Source organism: Rhinopithecus roxellana, chromosome 8, assembly GCF_007565055.1.
Source record: "Rhinopithecus roxellana isolate Shanxi Qingling chromosome 8, ASM756505v1, whole genome shotgun sequence".
Taxonomy (NCBI): domain Eukaryota; kingdom Metazoa; phylum Chordata; class Mammalia; order Primates; family Cercopithecidae; genus Rhinopithecus; species Rhinopithecus roxellana.
This window is the reverse complement of record NC_044556.1, coordinates 126,533,007-126,553,663: the sequence shown is the minus strand read 5'-3', so window position 1 is coordinate 126,553,663 and position 20,657 is coordinate 126,533,007. Positions and strand designations below refer to the sequence as shown.

At 39.8% G+C, this 20,657-nt stretch overlaps 1 protein-coding gene across 2 annotated transcripts in view; it reads right to left on the bottom strand.

Annotated features, from left to right (window-relative positions):
• Positions 1–20,657, bottom strand: part of PAPPA2 (pappalysin 2) — a 394,482-nt gene that overhangs the window by 245,031 nt on the left and 128,794 nt on the right. For both annotated transcript variants that reach the window (XR_748418.2, XM_010367396.2), the window contains exon 3: positions 13,368–14,439. Coding sequence is in view for 1 of the 2 variants with exons in the window: in XM_010367396.2 (XP_010365698.2) it covers positions 13,368–14,439 (1,072 nt within the window). In the remaining variant the exon portion in view is untranslated. The remainder of the gene's footprint in view (positions 1–13,367; positions 14,440–20,657) is intronic.

Sequence of the window (20,657 nt, the reverse complement as noted above, 5' to 3'; positions counted from 1 at the left end):
CTCTGTTTCTATTATTTCTGCTGAATTTCTTTCTCTGGCACTTACCACTGTCTGGCCTATGATGTACACACTTGTTTATTCATTGCCGTTCTTATAGTTCACAGATTGTAAGCTCCATAAGAGAAGAAAAATTTATTTTCATTGCAGTATACCATACTGCACTACAAAACCTAAAACAGTGTCTGGCCTAGAACAGGTACTCAATGAACATTTGTTGAATATGAATGAATGAATATGAATAAGCAAAATTATGTGACTACACTGGAGCAAAAACTATAATCTAATTCTTCTCGTTTCTAGTTTCCTAGTTCTTTCCACAGTGCAAAAATAATTTTCCTAACCATTTCTGACCTACTACCCTTTTCTATCTAGATTACTATAGGAACTTACTAACACATCTTCCTGCCTCTAGGCTCGCTGGTCCATAACACTGATTCTGGATACCGCCTCCAGATTAGTTTTCTGAATAATTAGTCAAATATTCAATATTCAATGGCTTAAGACTTCCGTTTCTAGTATAAAGAGTTTAGAATCCCTGATCATCCCTCCACTGAAAACAACTAAAACTAGTGAATATACAAAAATAAATTTTAAATGCATTGTAAAGTTGGAAAGAAATTAAAGGATATCTTCAGACTCCACATACAAAGTAAAAACAGGAATCTAGAAAATAAACATTTTCTGAAGCCACTGACTTGTCTGAGGGCTCTCTCTATTCCTAATGCCCAGGAACTTCTTTGACAGCCTTTTGAGAATCTTGGATAAAAAAGGGCTTATCAAGGTAGGGTGTTCGATAAGATAGCCTCACATAAAGCCAGAATTCCTAAGGACTGCACTGTCCATAAAACAGGGTACCAAAAATATTAAAAATTAAAAAGCCCGCTTTATCAAGAGGTACAGCAAGAAAACCCGTATTCCTTGGCCTTGACTCAAAATATAGGGGGAAAATCTTCCCTGACAATTATAGCTATGAGCCAAATATCACAGATTTGCACCTCAAATTCATAAGATGGTATGGTCTAAAAAATTATGCCAATAATATATTTTAAAGTGGTTTTATGTTGGTAGTGCCCTAGGCAATTGCCAGAAGTAATACAGCATATATTTAACTCAGGTTGGAAAGAAATTGAACAGATAAAGTTTTAAGGAACATGGACTCACAATCAAAAATCACACATGAAGAAACAAAACACTGTGAGGAAGAGTAAGCAGCAATAACAAATAACAGAATCAGACTAGCTGATGTAAAATATTTTTAAATGCTTACTGTTTTCAATTAAATTTTTTCTTTTGAAATAAACTGTAGATTCGCATTGTAAGAAATATTACAGAGTAGCCTTGTATACATTTTACCTGGTTTCCTTCAATGATGATATCTTGAAAAACTATAATACAATACCACAACCAGGATACTGGCATTGATCCAATCCATCAATCTTGTTCAGATATCTCCAGTGTCACTCATACTTGTTTGTGGGTGTTTTTATTACTTATGCAAGTTCATGTATCCACCACTTTAACATGCTTTTAAAAATAAAAAAAGCATATCCAAAGGATGAATTAATAACAAAAATAAATAAAAAATGGCTAGGCAGATGCAACAAAGAACTAAATATAACTTATGGAGATTAAAAGTACAGTAATAAAAATTAACAGTTTATTGGTGGGTTGTAAAAGCCGGTTAGCCAAACCTAAAGAGTCAGCTGGGCAAATACAAAAACAGCTATTCAAATGCAGCACAGGACAGCAGAGACTTGGAAAAACTGAAGAGATATTAGAGCACACGGAGGACAGACGGAGAGGTAGTAATATACATTTAATAGAAAGTCCAACCAACCTAAGTGTCCATCAGTGGATGACTGGATAAAGAACATGTATATATACACGATGGAATAATATTCAGCCACAAAAAGGAAAGAAATCTGCCATTTGCAGTAACATGAATGAAACTGAAGGTCACATATTAAGTGAACTAACTCAGGCACAGAAAGTCAAATGTTGCATGCTCTCACTTATATGTGGGAGCTAAAAAAGTTGACCTCACAAAGGTAGAGAGTAGAATGATAGATGCTAGAGGCTAGGAAGTGTGGGTGGGCAGAAACAGATATGAAGAGAGGTAGGTTAGGTACAAACATACGATTAGATAAAAGCTATAAGTTCCACTGTTCAACAGCAGAGCAGAGTGACTACAGTTAACAGTAATGCATTGTATATTTTAAGGCAGCTGGGAGAGAGGAACACATAGAAATGATAAACTCAAAGTGATGATACCTCAAAAACCCTGACTGAATCATTATACATTGTATACATGTAACAAAATATCACATGCACTCAGTCAATACATAAAATGTTATGTATCAATAAAAATAAATACAAAAATAAGAAGAAGAAAAAGAAAACACATATATCTGTTAAAACAGACACGTATATATCCATATATCATTTACGGTTCCTAACTGCTTATGGATCAAATCCCTCAGCCCAAAATCTAGGGACTGTTGTCCCGTATAACTCTTCCAATTTTCTTCCTCACTTTTCTCTAAGAAATTTTCCTCCTTTCAAGCTGTTCTTTTTAGAGTGGCCTTAACATGTTTGCACATCTGTACTTTGGTTCATGTAATTGACCTTTCTTCTGCTCTCTACTGTACATATTTTAAAAACTCAGCCAGGCACAGTGGCTCATGCCTGTAATCCCAGCACTTTGGGAGGCTAAGGCGGGCAGATCACAAAGTCAGAAGTTCAAGACAAGCCTGGCCAATATGAAACCACATCTCTACTAAGAATACAAACATTAGCCAGTCATGGTGTCACACATCTGTAGTCCCAGCTACCTGGGAGGCTGAGGCAGAAGAACGACTTGAACCTGGTAGGCGGAGGTTGCAGTGAGCTGAGATAGCACTCCAGCCTGGGTGACAGAGCAAGACTCCATCAGAAAGAAAGAGAGAGAGAGAGAGAGAGGGAGGGAGGGAGGGAGGGAGGGAGGGAGGGAGGAAGGAAGGAAGGAAGGAAGGAAGGAAGGAAGGAAGGAAGGAAGGAAGGAAGGAAGGAAGGAAGGAAGGCTCTTCTATAAAGTATTTCATAGTCCCTAAGCCCATAGTAGTTATCCTTTTCTTCCCCTCATTCTTCAAGAATGTATTCTCTGAAATAATCATTACATAATTAAAATCAACAAATATTTAGTTTTTATCCACTATAAACTAAACATTTTGCTGGTGTGTAAGACTTATACTTAACAAACAATATAGAATGGCAGTTGGAAAAATAGGCTCTGAAGTCAGAGTTTAACTTCTGTCTGCTACTGCATAATAATAGTTATTTGACTATCTAAATTTAAGTATAAAATACATATAATCAGAATATTTACTTTTTGGAGCTATGGTGAGCATTAAGTAAAATAATCCATGCAAAATTCTTTGTTTTATTGGTATTTTATATATATATATATATATGTGTGTGTATATATATTTATATATATATAATATTATATATAATTTTACTATGAACCAGGTACTTTACTTGGATATCCTAGCATATTAGGGTATGAAATCTAAACCATGCAATTCCAAGACTAAAATTAGCATTAAAATTCAGCGGGAGTTACATTACCAAGAATACCAGGGTCTAAGGTCTAAAGAAAAGCACATTATCAGAAATTAAACATGCCAGAAGTTTCATCCTCGAGAAGTAAAGATGAAAAACCAGCTCATTCGGCTGGGCGCAGTGGCTCATGCCTGTAATCCCAGCACTTTGGGAGGCCGAGGTGGGCGGATCACGAGATCAGGAGATCGAGACCATCCTGGCTAACACGGTGAAACCCTGTCTCTACTAAAAATACAAAAAATTAGCCGGGCGTGGTGGCGGGCGCCTGTAGTCCCAGCTACTCGGGAGGCTGAGGCAGGAGAATGGCGGGAACCCGGGAGGCGGAGCTTGCAGTGAGCCGAGATTGGGACACTGCACTCCAGCCTGGGCGACAGAGCGAGACTCCGTCTCAAGAAAAAAAAAAAGAACGCATTTTACTCCGAGCAGAGTCGACATCAGCTGAGAGAGGGTTGCGGACCTGGAACCCTGAGGAGCCCTCCAGCTATCCTGCTCTTTTGGCCACAGTTTGTTAAACGCAAGGCTGGCCAGAAACCTATGACTTCTGAACTAACATGTAAAGATGAGTTAGGCCAGCTGACATTGACTAGCTTCAGAATGTGAACCAAGGTACTGTGAGAAACTGTGGCAACTAGCAATAGGATAAAAATCTGAAGGGAAAAATTCTATGAGATAAATTACGAGCCAGAGCAAGCTGAAGCAATGATTTAAACTAAAGCTATAAGGGAGCAAAAACTATGAGTTATCTAGCAGATTGCTAATGAGACATGAATGGTGCGAATTAACTAAGACGTAGAGAAATATGTAGGCTTTGAGAGAGATGGAGCTCCTGACTGCCACAGTCTCTGCAACTCTCTAGCTCCACTTCCAGCCCATATGTAATTTTACAATAAATCCATTTTCTGCAGTTAACATGAGTAGGTCTGTTCCTTACAATTGCAAAATCCTAACTAAAATGCTTGATAAGGATCTTGCCTAATCTGTAACATCATGTCCAAGAGATCTTGTATTCCTTTTTTGGAGTCTGGTCTTTCTCTCATTCATTGACTCCCTAGGTAAAGAGGATTCATGTTATAAATACTTCCTGGCTATTGTAGCTATTATTATGCTCATCAAAATTTATTCCATGTTTCAGATTTTTGGAGCCTCCTGGGGGCCCAGCTACTCAAATAACAAGTTAATGAAGAAAATGGCTTAAAGCCATTCCCTCCTTAGCTAACATGTTCACGCTTCCATGAGTATTGTCAGTTATTTTACTCACTAGATCTAAATGGGGCAGTGCTACCACAGTGATGAGACCAGTAGAGAAGTTGACTAGAGTGTAGTTTCTGAATACCCTTCTTTTCCCATACATAGTAGTATACTCTGCCTACAGATTTTTACCCTCCTAAAACCCTTGTGCTACATTGTCATTTCCCCATGTCATTGGTTTTCCATCTACATATAGATATATATTTATATATGTACACTAATTCATTTTTAAAATATCAAATGTGTTCCAAGAACTATGAACAAAGAAACTAAAGTCTTGTGCAAGAGATAGACAGGAATGGGAAGTTACAGTATGGTATAATAAATATGTATTTAAGGAGGGGTTGGCCATTTTTTTCATAAAGGGCCAGATAGTAAATATTTTAGGCTTTGTGGGCCACGTGGTCTTTGTTTTAACTGCACAACTCTGCCACATGAAAGCAGCCATAGACAATATGTAAACAAGTGAGTGTAACTGTATTCCAAAATAATTTTTTTTACAAAAACACGTGATAAGCCAGATTTGTTCCATGGTCCATAGTTTGCCAACCACTGTACTAGAGTAAGAACATTCCTTTCTTTAACAATTATTTATTGAATACTTAGTCCGTTCCTTTTGCTGTTTGTAGGTGTTAGAGTATAATAGTCAGCCAAACGTATAAAAACCCCTTCCCTGGTAGAATTTACATTCTAGTGGAGAAAATGAATATTAAGCAAAATAAACAAAATAGCATATTTGTGATAAATTCAAAAAGAAAAATAAAGCAGGGGAAGAATTCATAAAGAGCCAAGACAGCATGTACAATTTTACGTGAGGTCTCCAGGGAAGGCCTCACCTAGAAAGCAACTTTGAAAAAAGACCAGAAGAAAGTGGGAAAGTTAGCCATGTAGAAATCTGGAGGAAGAATATTCCAGAAAAGTGAAAAGCTACTGAAAAGGTCACACAGTAGGAGTATGTCTGGCAAGTCAGAAGGCCAGTGTGGTGGAGTGCAATAAGGAGCATGGTAAGAGGTGAGGCCACAGAAATGACTGATGCTATATGACCCTATAGATCAGTCATGCTGTTGGCTTTGGCTCTGAATAAGCTGGTAAATGCTGGAGAATTAGGGGGAGAGGAATGACTTGATCTGAGTTATACCGTGATAGGATTACTCTGACTGTTGTGCTAAAAATAGACTCGACGCAACAGTGCAAGGGCAAAAGTGGGATACCAGTTAAAAGACTATTGCAATAATCCAGGTGAACAAAGATGGGGACCTGGATTACGGTGGTGGCTATAGGGGGATGAGAAGTGATACAAATGAGGTAGCTAATTTGTATTTGAGGACAACAGAATGCTCCAAGAAGGAGGAAGGGACATCCTAGCTGAGACTTGAAGGATAAGTAGTAGTTGTTTAAGTGTTTGGCTCTGGAAATCAGATCCACAACCATTGGACAGTGTTCTGGGTAGGAAGTGAGAGAAACCTTGGAGTTGAAATTAATAATAAATCAGGAGCTTCCTCTAGAGGCTAGTGCTCTGATGGAACCTCAGAAAAACCCCTGATGGCCACGCTAACTACATGTGCCACCCTCTACGCACTCTACAACTCTGACATCAAGGGAATGAGGGCCTGGTTAGGGGAAGACCTACCAACAAGATTTCATTTATAAGCAGTCACTGAAGTCATTACAAACAAGAGTCCAAGAAAAAGAAAAAAGAAAGAAAATGTGTAAGTGTGCAGCTGTCTTTCAAACTCTTAGGCTTAAATTCTAGGAAGGAACCTCTAAGTGAAATCATCTGAGACAGATTGGCATCCGACCAAGGCACCAGGGCTAGCACCCCAACTCCTAGGAAAAAGCCGAAGTATTTTGAACAACTGAGTGTAGTTGGAGACTGGGGTCTCTCCTGAAAAATTTCTAAGAGGAAATTTTTTTTTTTTTATACTTTAAGTTCTAGGGTACATGTGCATAATGTGCAGGTTTGTTACATATGTATACTTGTGCCATGTTGGTGTGCTGCACCCATCAACTCGTCAGCATCCATCAATTCGTCATTTATATCAGGCATAACTCCCAATGCAATCCCTCCCCCCTCCCCCCTCCCCATGATAGGCCCCGATGTGTGATGTTCCCCTTCCCGAGTCCAAGTGATGTCATTGTTCAGTTCCCACCTATGAGTGAGAACATGCGGTGTTTGGTTTTCTGTTCTTGTGATAGTTTGCTAAGAATGATGGTTTCCAGCTGCCCAGACAGACTACACGGCTCACTCACCAGTCTGTCTATTTGGCTAGGAAATAAACTATGAAAAGGAGAAAAACATCCACCCTGCCCCAACCCCCACTCACCTGAGGAGGAAAGTCCACTAAGTCAGGTGAACAGAAAAACTGTGGATTTCATTTGCTCCATAATATGATGCCTATTGGAACTGTGGAGAAACTGGCTTGTAGGAAAATAAATAAGAGACATTTCTATTTGTAGGTAAACTTACTGTGCTTATCTACAGAACCTCCTCTTATTTCTTTCCTTCTATTCCCGTTGCCAGTTGACGTGACCATAAGAAGGTGACACTCGCTCTAGAGTTCACACTGCCTGTGAATTTTGAAGTGAGGGAACTAACAGGTTTTTGCTGTTTAGTTTTAAAATTTCTCCTCCATTTCTTTTCTTCCTGCCCTCTTCTACCCCTTATGCTTATTTTCCCTGCGTGTGTTTTTTTTTTTGGCTTCAGGGACCTTTGAATCTCAATTTCAAAAGAAACCTATAATGAAGCCTGGCTGATGTTTAACAGACCAGCCACTGCAAGAGCCCAGCCTGACCATGCCTTTGGCTCAACAGCCTCAGAGTGTGAGTGAGCAAAGGACAGCTAATCCAAGGCATCCAGGTCTGTGCAGCACCAACTTCTCCACCTGTTCCCTTTGATGCCATGTGCCTCTGCCTTCCTAACCCAAGATACACCCTTTCTAGTGTATACCTGCAGACACCACTCTCTGCCATATCCCCCAGAACAATTCCCAGCCACCCTCTTGAGGACCTCTTTAGAGGGAAGTATGCCATGGGCAAGTATTGCTATGTAAAAGAGTCCTCTGCCCTTGAACTCCCCAGTGAAACCTCAGGGAATGAGGCAAAAAAGAGACAATGAGTTGCCAACATATACAGATGTTAGCCCATCACAGGCTTTAGAAACAAATATACAGAAAACAAATATACAGTATCCCCATTGTCTGCTTCAGAGCATGGTCAGACACTAAATGATTGACCCTTGTTCAACTATTTGTTTTTATTTGGAGACTTTTCTTCACATTATAGCAATATTATGAGATCTGAGATATAGAAACCAAAAAAGAGAGACAAGCAGAGTTCCAGATTTAGTGAAATACTTGCTCAACTCTATTGTGAAAAGGAGAGAAAGCATGGGATGGAAAGTAGGTGCAGCAGCAAAGAACTGTAACTCTGAGACATAATTTTAGGGAGAAATGTGACAGAAACAATTAATAACCAAAAAGAAGTTGAAGCCTGCAAAGGTCAGGGAAGACAGGTTCCCCTGAGGGTACAGAAATTCCTTTGGGCTCAGCTCCCTAGTATGCACCATAGGGAATAGTCAATGACATTTGTGATTTTACTGAAGTGGACACTCAACACCCTTCCTTCCCTTAATTCTTGCAGATCATCTCTCAGGGCAGCTACTATGTAGAAATAGACATCTGGCTTATGTAGCCCTGCCTAGTTCCAAGTTCCTTTATCTTGGTAAGTCTGTTCAACTGGCTGGGTAATGTATCTATAATTCATATCTTCTCCTGACCAGTCCAGAGCCTGATAAGTACTCTCCCTTTGATAGGCCCATCTGGGTTACAGACGTTTGATGCTGAATTCATCAGGCTTTCTCTCCTCTCAGAGCATTTGGGAGAGGAACTACTTTGGGCTAGATTTGTGGTTTCTTGCTGGGGTTGGTGGGAATGCATCTTGGTTTGTTTTGTGCTGCCATAGCAAAATACATGAGAATGGGTAATTTATGAAAAAGACAGATTAATTTCCTACAGTTCTGGAGGCTGTAAAGTCCAAGGTTGAGGGGCCTGCATCTAGTGAAGGTCCTTTTGCTTCATCATCCCATGGCAGAAGACAGAAGTGCAAGAAAGCAGGCACGAGAGAGGGGTAGCAAACTCATCCTTTTATCAGAAACTCACTCCTGTGATAACAGCATGAATCCATTAATGAGGGCAGAGCTCTCATGACATAACCATCTCTTAACATTTTCACCTCTCAACACTGTTGCTTTAGGGATTAAATTTATTTTTTTTAATTTATTATACTTTAAGTTCCAGGGTACATGTGCACAACGTGCAGATTTGTTACATATGTATACATGTGCCATGTTGGTGTGCTGCACCCATTAACTGGTCATTTACATTAGGTATATCTCCTAATACTATCCCACCCCCCTCCCACCCCATGCCCTGGTGTGTGATGCTCCCCACCCTGTGTCCAAATGTTCTCATTGTTCAATTCCCACCTATGAGTGAGAACATGCGGTGTTTGGTTTTCCGTCCTTGCGATAGTTTGCTCAGAATGATGGTTTCCAGCTTCATCCGTGTCCCTACAAAGGACAAGAACTCATCTTTTTTATGGCTGCATAGTATTCCATGGTATATATGTGCCACATTTTCTTAACTTTGGGAGACACATTGGAACCACAGCAGGAAGACTGAACAGGATTTGGGAAGTGAGGAGAGTTGTTCATACATCAATCCTTGCACTCAAAGGTTAGTGATCTATTTGTAGGTCTGTCCCCCACTTTCTACTACTCTCCCCTGACCCTAAACTGTGAGCTTCTGGTGCTTCCACTGTGAGTGGAAAGACTCTGTGCCTGGAGCACTCCGCTCAATAGATGCCTGGCGAAGCATTTGTCAAAATTGAGTCCCTTCAGAGTAACAGTACAATGGAATTGTGAGCTTGAGTGCTGTGATTTAACTGTAATAATAGGCAGGCTCTACAAAGGTAATCTAGTTCAGAGACTAACTCCACCAAGTCACAGGACCTTATGGAAACCCAAAGATCTGTATCTCTATGAATCAAAAGTCCTTTCAAACAATCTAAGCCATGGCAAAGAAAAGCCATTCCCCATGTTCTGCTTTTAATGCCTCAGCCTGGATTTAAACCCAGAGAATTTAGATAAAATTACTGAACTTCTCCTCTAAATTGTTAGCCCTTACCATTTCCATAGTCTTTACATGTGTCCCTCTGCCATGCCTGGCACATCATAGAAGCTTGATAAATAATGATTTTTCAAAATATTGCGCTTGCCAAGAGTCACAAAAAATTAATATTTTTATAATAAAAATTCAGCACAAAAAATAGGATAGGGAAGGCAGAAAAGACCTACACATGAAGTAAGTATAAGAGAGCTGAGAAGAAAGAAAACCTCTCTCCTCCACTATGTTTCTGCCTTCAAATTTCTTTTTTCAAAAGAGAAAATTCATAGGTAATTATTCTTTCTCAGATCATCATAGGTAGAGATTTAAAAGTGTGGTTTCTACTGTGAATAAGTATTAGACATTTAAGGAAAGTCATCAGCATAAAGGATAGTCATTAATTTAAAATATAATAAAAAAAGAAAAGTTGACTTCAGAGGTATCAGATACAACACACACACACAAATTTCCAAATGAATCACATTTCTATCTTTGAAAATGTTTGTCTTAAAATGTTTTTAAGATTAATTATATGGAAGGATGCAAGGACAAGGAAGGAGATAATGTAAGGGAGTTAGTCCCGTCTCTATCTTAAGAAATCAATGGATAATGTTTAAAATTGATGAACCAAGCAATATAAATATAATATTTGGAGGTATACAGGAAACTACCAGAAAAAAACAGATGAAAAAAATAAATATAGTAACCTGTGCAAAGCAAGGACAGAGTGTGGAGAAGGATGGGGAAGAGTTAGGCAGGTGACTGTTTTTCTTCCTTCTGTCTTTTGGTATAATTTGATATTTTAAACCATGAGCACTTTTCACTTTGAGTTAGTATTTTTAACTATCAAAAGGTATAAATATTTCCTTTGTATTCCACAAAGCAGGTTTTATATGTGGGGCTAAAAGAGTCACTTATGAATAAAGGTTCAAAACACTACTGGGTCTATAAATAGAAGGAGTGAGTTGCTCTTCTGCAGGCAGTGAGGTAAGTTATAAACACCCAGATAAGGGCAGTATGACAGGAATTTAGAGAAATAAAGGGAAATTCTGAGGAGAACAATACCTGGGTACCTTGAAAGACAGTTCTCTCAGACAGGGCAGTAGGTCATTACTATAAACTAGGAGACCAGACTTTCTCATTTCTCCGGGGGATCCTAAGTGTTGCTAACCACTGCTGTTAGTGAGGTTTAGCTTCTGCTTGAGGTTACCAAAATCTAAAAACCAAACCCAAACATAATTTTCTTTTCTTCTTCTTTTTTTAAATTTTACTTTAAGTACTGGGATACACGTGCAGAACATGCAGTTTTGTTACATAGGTATACACATGTCGTGGTGGTTTGCTGCGCCCATCAACCAGTCATCTACATTAGGTATTTCTCCTAATGCTATCCATCCCCTAGCCCCACCACTCCCTGACAGGCCCCAGTGTGTGATGTTCCCCTCCCTGTGTCCATGTGTTCTCATTGTTCTAAACAGAATTTTATTATACAAATAGTTCTGATAATTTGATTAGTTCTCTTTGCATCACTATGTAAATAAAGACTTCCTATCTGTCAGCCTTAATAATAAGAACTAATGTTATTTTAGAACTATTTGTGTACATTGAAAACTTTAGAGCTACTTTCCTATACTTTATTTCATTTGATTCACAAAATAACCTGAAAATACTGATAATGCAAAGTATTACTGCAATCATCCTTACTTCATAGAGAAGACTTCTGAGTTTCCAAAAGTGACTTGTGTAACTTGCAAACCTAGTTAAGTAGTGAGGACTCCAAAATTTAACCATGTCCCTTGATTCCAAATCGTATACTCGGTCTTTTACACCACATGCTTGAAGTACAGGCCACTCTATTAGTGGTAACTCATACCAAGAGGACTTCCGACACACAGGGGTATCAGGAACTACTTGTACAAATGGTGTCCAACACAAAAGTAGCCATCAAGACATTGGGTGGGAGCTGAGATCCTGTTCCTGCGCCTCCCACCAGCCCTGTACCCTAGGTCAGGTAAGCCTTTTCATAATTTGAACAAAGGCACCAGTTGTATACTGGGGATACTTTGTCCACAAACACAGATTAACAAGTTCACTAGCTACCTACCTACTTTCTTACCCTCCTCTATTATGTCCAACCCCGGCATCAGCCATCAAATGAGAATCTTCTTATGGCTTCTGTCTCAAAACAAGAGACACATCAGATCCATTTATTCATCAACTTAAACAACTAAATGTCAGCTGCTATTCTAGGCCTTGGGAATATAGTGGTTAACAGAATAGATAAGGGCCCTGATCTCATGGAGCTGATACTCCAAATAGGGGGAAAACAGACAAACACATGAATGTGAAAGAAAAATTATCAGAAGTACTAAGTGTTAAACAGGAAATTTAAATTAGTTGATGTAACAGTAATTGACAGCTGCTTTAATCTGAGGAATTAGGAAAGGCCTCCCAGGTGGTAACATCTAAGTAGGCATTTGAATGACAAGAGAGAGCCCACCAAGGGAATATTAAGGAAAAGAGGAGTCCAAGAAGATGGAACAGCAAATGCAAAATCCTGAGGGCAGAAAAAAGCTTGATCTGTTCAATGGAACAGAATCAAGTCAGTGAGGCTGTGCTATGTAAGTGGGGATGGAGAGGCAGATAGGGGCCAGATTGCATTGAGAGCCTATGTGTCAGGTAGCGGATTCAGATTTTATTCTGAGTGCAGTGGAGGAAAAAATCTTAAGACGAGAAATGACAGTATCCAACTTACCTTTTTCAAAAGATCCTTCTGGATGCTGCATGAAGAATGGTATTTAATGGGGCAACAGTGAAAGATCTCAGTCACCTAAAGGAGACTAGTGGCTAGCTGTCACACGAAACTTTACGAAACTGTTGAACTGCTTAGACTAAACAGACCTAAGACCTTTTCACAGATCTGTATTACTTTGCCAAGACCCTAAGACTATAGGAAGTATTGTCACGTGTAATAAGTATTGACTGGTTTCTATGTCTGGATACCTTGTTCATTCTCCACGAAGATTTCCTGGCCTCCTCTGGTAAAGCCAGTTGTTCAGCTTTCCTGTGCCCCAAGTATCTGGTGCATACACCTTTGGGTGCACTTCACACTGTGTACACAGCTTTCTGCACCACAAATAGTGAGTTCTGTGAGGGCTATCTCTTGTCTCAGTCATCTGTGTTCCTAATTACCTAACAAAACACCTAGCACGTCACAAAAGCTTAATACTGTCTGATGGGGTGGATTAATGTTGTATTCAGGGACTGTGTGAACACATTTGTCTCAAAAACCAAACAGATAAAATGATGTTAAAAATGCATCCTACAAGTAGGACACCCCAAACCCCAGTCCCTTACCTCTTGGGTGAGTCAGGGTCAAAGCAGGTCTTGCGCACATCAGCCACCTGGGGGTCGCAGCAGTCCCCGTCATCAAAGTCGTTCAGCATGTTGTTACACTCCGCGTGACAGAGCCCATCCCTGCGGTTCCAGGAGTAGCAGCGGCCCTGCAGGCGGCAGTCACCCCCATCATAGCCTGTGAGTGGGTGCTCACACTCAGGGTCGCAATGGTCATTGCCAATCTTGCTGGGCTCACAGTTCACAAGCACAACGCGGTGTCGCAGGGTGGAATTGTGGACCTGGTGGACGCTCAGCTGCCAGCTGATGTTGTAGCGGCTGAAGGCCTCATTCAGTGCCTCGTGCTGCAGACGAATCTGCTCCTCGCTCACAATGGGGTTTAGGCCCTCATCATCACAGATGTTCACCACTTGGTAGCGTATCACCTTCTCTCCCCGAAGGGGCCAGTATCCATTGTACCGGGAGATCAATTCCACGTTGTCACAAACCGTTTGCCCACAGAGTGGGGGCCGCAAAGGGGACAGAATCTCGGGCTCTGGCTCAAAGCCCTGGAGAACCTCAAGTCGTGGGTACTTCTCATCTCTAAAGGGAACCCATTCTGTGTTCAGAGGCTCAAAGCTCGCTGTCAGGACCAAGTCAGTCGCTTCCTCCTCCCCGCTTGAATGCTGAGAACTGTGTTGAAAATGGTTTTGTGGCAGGGCGGTCGACCAGAAAACCAGTGTGCCCAGGTGTCCACGGAAATAGCGTCCATCCTCAGAGCTGTCTCCCCCCAGGAGCAAAGAGCGGCAAGATGCCATGAAGGGGCTATTCAGGGGGCCAGACTGATCTAGACTGCTAGCCACCTGAGTGCCATGCACATACAGGGCCATGCGCCGACCATCGTAAGTGGCTGCCACGTGGGTCCATGTGCCTGGTTGGTAGCGACTGTGGCTAATCAAGATGGTGGCTTTCTTCATGCGGTCGGTGCGGAGGGAGAAGAAGAAGCGAGCATCCCGCTTTCCCTTGTCCTGCCCTGAGCGGATCCCCAGGGCCCAGCCTTTGTCACTGACAGTGTGGGAGCAGTTATCAAACACACCTGGGAAAGAAGGAAGAATCCAGGGAAGAGATACCAGATACAAAGGGGAATGGAGAAAGGGAGAAGAAAGCCCATGTAAATAACAAGAATGCAGGTTTTTAATGGGGAATAAAGTAAGTGACACAGCCTTCTCATCTGAGATGCCTGCTCATATCCCTATATCAGGCCATTCTGGCATATCCTATGCCCAAAAGGAATGATTTCAGATTCCAGCCAACTTAACTCATTCTGGTATGTTTACATAACCAAAATGGAAGCTGGAAAGCAGATGTTCAATGCAAATGGCAAGAATTCTCTAGCACTCCATCACAAATGTGCTTCATGCTGACTGGCTTTGAGTCCATGCCTTTCCTCACTGACCCTAGTTCTTTTCCATTTCCTCAGAAGCCATGAGAGTAGTCATACTTTTTGCAAATGACAGCCATCTCCTACCCTCTGGAAGGTGATTTTTCTCTACTGAACATTAAAAAGATGATACTCATGGAGAAAACAAGGAGTTGATTAATCAGGGAGTCGTTTTAGAGAAGATAATAACATCCCAGACATCATTCCTAGCCCACTATTCCCTCTAACACCTCTCATGGGTAAGGATGCCCATCCACAGTGAACAACTGTTCCCCAGAGAAAGCAATATGGCACTGCCCCATGGTCCTAGCCTAAAAATCTAGTCACTGAGTTAGTAGAATGACTGCTCTATACCCAATACCACCCACCACAGTACAGAAGCAGACTGTTTCCAGATTAATAAAGGTCCTATCATACACTACCTGCCTTGCTCAGAGCAGGCACAGGGCATTTAACAGGCACAGGGCTGTTAAATCTAATTGAATAAACAAAGGATAGAACACCCATAAATAGTTAGATCATTAATAAGTTGGCAGCAGGATGGGGCACAAACTTTCAGATGTGGCATGATTGCAGATGGGACTCAGGCAGTTTGGAGGCCTTAAATGTTCCTAGTAACCCATCTTCAGTTTACCCACCATCTCTTCCTCAGTACCTCTTCTAGTACATAGTCTCTCAGGAATAGCTTTTACTAATAAATCACAAGAAGTCAGTACATCACATAGGAAATGCTTAATAAATATTGCTTGCACCAATGAATAAATGATGGAAAAATATACTAGCCTTTTGATCAGATACCTGGGTAAACATCAAGAGTCTTTCTCCCCAAGCTTGTTAAATAAGACTTTTATTTGTTCCCTGACCTCCTATGCAATCCAGTCCAACAATAATTCTTCTTAGACAGTCTAGATTTATAAGCCATGAGGCTTCCTATTCTGATGGCAGGCAAGTGCTTTACAAGTAGCTATACTTCCAAAAGTGATAGAATATCTTCTCTTCTGTCTTCAGCATAAATTAATAACTTGTGGTTTACAAAATAGAAGTACTTTTTAGCAAACATATTTCCTCCCTAACCCAGTAATTCTAGCAACTATACTTTGAATTACTAGTGATGACTAGCTACAGTTCATGGGGTGTTCCGATTTGGGTTTCGGGGTTTTACTTGTTATTATTTTCACACTGGGGTCTATCTGTTAAAGAAGTGTAAGGAATACTCCTCTACAAACTCTTGTATTGAGTGGATTTTCAAAAAAGCAAACAAATCTAGTGAGATTAACACTAAGTTCCCTGATTCATATTTTCTCCTGGTCCACTTATTTTAATAAGTAGTAAGTAGTTTTAATTATCTGTCTGACCTGTGATCACATGGGCTGCAATACTGAATATCAGGACCATGGAGTTACTAATCTATCAGCTATTTGCTGATCTTTAAGAGAAAGTACTGGGGAGGTTACTTTATATTTGATGCATACACATACAGATATAATATACATGAGTTCAGATATAAATTGTTAGACTTGACATATATTATTAACATAATTATCTGCCAGGCATCTATTTGCAATTTTAAACATTTTAATTTGCTGTCCTTAGAACTTCTAGTCTATTATCAAAAAAATAATCGTTCTTATTTGTCTCATAGAAAGGTATAAAGTTATTAATAGTGTATCTGAAATGATATTTCTAACTTCCTGAAATACTAAATAGAAGGTGGACCACTCTGATTATACTAGTCTAGTTCTGATTAATATAAGTTAGCAATTATATCAAAAAAGATTTATAGCCAAGAGCACTAAGATCATCTATATTACTTGTGAGATGTAGCCAGTATGTAGAGGTATTGTTTTGAATGATTACCAAAGTAATGATTATTTGCTCTCTAATTTAGGATGTCCAAACAGCAAATGAAAAACCTCACTAGGTGCTTAGATAACTACATTTTACTTGCTTTGTTACCATTGTTCGTACTTCATCTGTAGGGAAATAGAGTATATAGTTAACTGAAGCACTATCCTGCACTCCTTCCAGTCAAAAAGGCATACTTAGCAAATAGAATTCTCTGATTCAATGTCAACAACTCTAGTTGTGAATCAGAGTCACATGTGAAACTTTCACAAATACAGACTATTTTGAAGCCATATGGAGAGCTTATCCCATATTACAAAAGAAATCAAGTTCCTCACTGTTGCTTAGTAGAATGAAATGCAGAAGACAGAAGTTGAGAGCCTTAGTATTTTTCATTCAGTGAAGGAAAGTTAGCAAGATCGATATCAATGGTAAGTTAAATCAGACATGAAAATGCAAAGATCATCTGAAATTCTTTTAAATCATTTGTTTAAAAATTATACTAGATCAGGAATCTTAGATTTGTCCAAGGTGTCTATGCAACAGTGATATATACTTGTTCATTAATTCAGCAAACTAATGGAATGAGAGGTAGTTAGGATAAACGAGGTAGTTAGGATTCATAGGACCTGTTATGAATAAGTGCACAGAAGCAGACTAAGTTATCTCACCCATGCAAGTGCAAGTTTGGTAGATATTTACAAAGCTATACTATCTGCCAATCTCAGTACTTGGTGCTGGAGATTCTATAGTGATCAAATAATTATATGATATCATGGAGAGTTCAATGTAGTGCAGAAAATAAACCTGAAATGAATAACAATGGAATAGGCTGACTACTGAAAGTATAAATAGCTATGGGAGCAGCAAAATGACCTCTTTATTAAAACATGGACATAACATAGCAGAAATTCTCCCTAAAGCCATTAAATGTCAACTTCCCAACACTGACCTGTCTTGTTAATAATTTGATTCCTAGTAGGTATCCACCATAAAAATCTGTCCACGAGATTAGGACTACCTTGATCACCAGTCAGACTGTCTGGGAAGGCTAGAGAGCGCCAAAGCCAAAGAATTCCAAGAGATAAGGTCAGGCATTGCCAAGCTTAACGTCCTGCCAGTTTACCCAGTAATATTCATTTCAAGAGTCCTCAGAACCTGCCTTTATATAAATTACTCACTTCAGCCAAATCTTCTACACTGGAATTTTGTGTGTGTATATGTGTGTGTGTGTGCCTGTGTGTGTGTGACTCTATTTACTTTTACTTAGCCTGTAATGTTATCTCCCATTTATATAGTCCTTGAGCTTTCCAAATAAATCTTTTGTATACTGTTATTTAAGTGGTAAAACCATCCTCTGAGGCAGGCAGAGTTATTGTCATTGGCCTTATTTTATAGATGCAGACACTGAGGCTTTGAGAGGTCAGGTGTCAGACTGGGTGCAGAGAGTGCACTAGAACCAAGATATCATTATTTTGAGCCCAGAACAGTTTTCTACAAACCCTATGCGGGAAAGACCATAGTGCATGTGGTTAAAAGCATGAGTCAGCCAGAAATTATATTCTACAATCTACCACTTACATGCTATATCATCTCAACAACAAAAAAAGTTATATCACCTTGCTGAGCTCTGGTTTCCTTATTTGAAGGTTTTACCTGAGAAATAAAATCTGTGCATCTTCAGCATCCTTCAACCACAAGCTGAGACCTTAGACCGCATGAGGTTGCTGTGAGAATTAAATAAAATGTCACATGCGAAGTATCATAGCACAGTGTTCAGCTCAAATAAAGTGATTAATAAACATTAGCTATGATGAGGAGAAGGACTTTCATGATGTGTTATCAAAGGAAATAATAAATTAGATATAAAACCAGTGGTATGCTAGTAAATATTTGACAACTAGTCCTCTGAAGATTAAAAAAAATCCAAGTCCTGATTTGCAACATTTGCCAACTTCTGTGATATAAATTACTGCCACAATGGCCAATTTTAAGTTACCAGCATGATGTCACTGAACATGGATTTGGGAAGAGATGTGTACAAGTTTCTCTGATGAACCAGTTTGAGTCGATTCCATTACTGTAAAGACTAAAAAGGAAAGCAATTGCAAGCTGCCAAGTGTCTCCTTTTCCCTTTGACTACAAAGTTAGATGTGGTTGCTTTGCTGATAATATCATTTTTTGTAATTTAAAAGGGGGTAAATATTGCCTATTATCTGAGTTTTCAGCCGCAACATGTCTACTGGAAGACCCAGTGACCAACTGTACCTGTGAACAAAATGTGTCCATCCTAGGTCTGCTCTTCTTCATTCTTTCGCTACAAATTGGGCTTATAGAGCAGCCTGTACAGCTCCCCACATGCTCTCAGGAGGGACCCTCAGTCCTACTTTCTTGACCTCATTAAGCAAAAGCAAGATGAAGTTTGTTTCAAAGGAAAAATTACAGAATCCCACATTTAGGAGACTTCTTCTCAGTCTAGCAGAGTAAAGACTGACAAAACCAATGAAGTCCAAGCCAACACAATATACGTGGTGAAACTCTTGAGTTTGTGCAACATTGAGATTTTATAATTTTGGATGTACGTGAGATAGAAACAAACATGTTAAAACTATTGTTTATTCATCAAAGCCACATTCTTGGAAAGAACAGAGGGACCAGTACATGAATATGATTTATGAAATTACTCAACACTAAACTGAACCATGATAGCCCATGGATTAGAAAAATCAGATCAAATGATGTAACTCAAAAGATGGTGGTAGTGTGGAAGCCAAACATTTGGACCATATCATCTTAAAACTGTAAGAATCATTTTCTCAGCTCTTTCTTGCGACTGGCTTCCATCATACATGTTAACTAAATTTAAAACTGTTCAAGCACCTTACCTTGTATTTAATCTGAGTTTTGAGAGAAAGAAAAGTAAATTAAGGGAGGATATCCTGTTAATTGTATACCTGCGCTCAACTCCAAAAATTGTACTTAGAGACCATGGGTATCTTACAGAGCAATATGCTCTTGTGGGTCTTAGCAAACATCACTTGCATCCAATTCTCTACTGTCATTAATTATCAGCACTTGGAATTGATAGAGTCAATTATACTCAAGGAGAAATGTTGTCTCTCAAACTGGAATATATTCCTCCAAAGCAACTATGAAAAATTCTAATAAAGCACTGAACATCATAGGTAGAGTTACAAACAGTTGTTTCATGAAAACAAAAGTTTTGAATGTGGTCCCTGTAAAGTAGTAATCCTGCTTCTTTCCATTACTTGAGTGTTTTTTTTTTTTTTTTTTTTTTTTTGATGCTCAGGATATCTGCTGCTTATGCCAAAAACAGATAAAGAGACTTGAACTATCTTTTATAATTTGTCTACTATGTGCAACTCTATCCCTGGTGGACATGCTGCCACCTATAACAAAGTCCTGAAAAACAGCTTGGCAGGCCACCTTGGGCAGACACATCTTCAGACTGACCAAATGACTCTGTGCCTGTTCTTGAGGTCTGAAAAACAGCCCAGTGGGCTTGCTCCTCAAAGACACATCCCCAGGGCAGCCAAGGAGCTGTATGCCCACACCCCTGGCCAGAGTAACAGGCCCATAGCCCTAACCTCAGTGAGCCAGACCCCCAGCTGACTGACTTACCATGGGCATTATGTGCACTCACATCCCTCCCTCCACCTAAGAAACAGCCCAGCAAGCACACACCCAGCAAAGCTGTGCCACTGCTGCCACAAACTCTTGCAGCCTAGGCCACTGAGATAGAAAAATCACTAGCATGAATTACAGCTGAAGAAACTGACTAGAGACTACTGTGTCCATGTGGAATTAAAGCCAATACACCCTACCCAACTGACACCTTAAGACCCATCTATAGAAATAAATCTTTTTCTAAGGATGCCCTCTCTTACCACTCCTATCTGACACAGTATTGGAAGTTCTGGCCAGGGCAATCAGGCAAGAGATAGAAATAAAGGGTATTCAAAGAGGAAGAGAGGAAGTCAAGTTGTCTTTGTTTGCAGATGACATGA